A 343-nucleotide genomic window follows, 5' to 3' on the forward strand; every position below is an offset into this window, starting at 1 on the left:
CCGCGTTTTAGTGCCCCGCCGGTACTTGGTCCTCCACTCGGTGATGAAGATGGTCAGAGCTGTGGGAAGGAGGGGGCTGTGTCGGCAGGCACCTGCTGCCCCACAGCCCAGCACGGCACCCCTGCACCCCAACCCCCCACTCACTCAGGTAGAGGCTCATGCATACGAAGATGATGAGGCCAAACCAGGCACTGAAGACTGAGGTGAAGTAAACGATGCCGATGACAATGTCCGCAATGGTGGGGATGATGCTGAAGACGATGTAGCTGGGGGGCAGGAAGGGGGATGGCCCATCAGCCTGGCCCGGGGGGCTGCCCCGCCACCCCCTGCCCGCCGCGGACGA

At 63.8% G+C, this 343-nt stretch overlaps 1 protein-coding gene across 1 annotated transcript in view; it reads right to left on the reverse strand.

The window, feature by feature from the left end:
• Window positions 1-343, reverse strand: part of ABCB6 (ATP binding cassette subfamily B member 6 (LAN blood group)) — a gene marked incomplete at its 5' end in the record, with an annotated part of 5,466 nt that overhangs the window by 4,148 nt on the left and 975 nt on the right. Inside the window, 2 exon segments of the mRNA XM_029084501.1 lie at window positions 1-59; window positions 145-343. The exon segment at window positions 1-59 is cut by the window's left edge and continues 69 nt beyond it; the exon segment at window positions 145-343 is cut by the window's right edge and continues 1 nt beyond it. Coding sequence (XP_028940334.1) covers window positions 1-59; window positions 145-343 — 258 coding nt within the window.

The sequence above is a fragment of the Antrostomus carolinensis genome, unplaced genomic scaffold, assembly GCF_000700745.2.
Source record: "Antrostomus carolinensis isolate BGI_N321 unplaced genomic scaffold, ASM70074v2 scaffold25964, whole genome shotgun sequence".
In the NCBI taxonomy this organism is placed as follows: domain Eukaryota; kingdom Metazoa; phylum Chordata; class Aves; order Caprimulgiformes; family Caprimulgidae; genus Antrostomus; species Antrostomus carolinensis.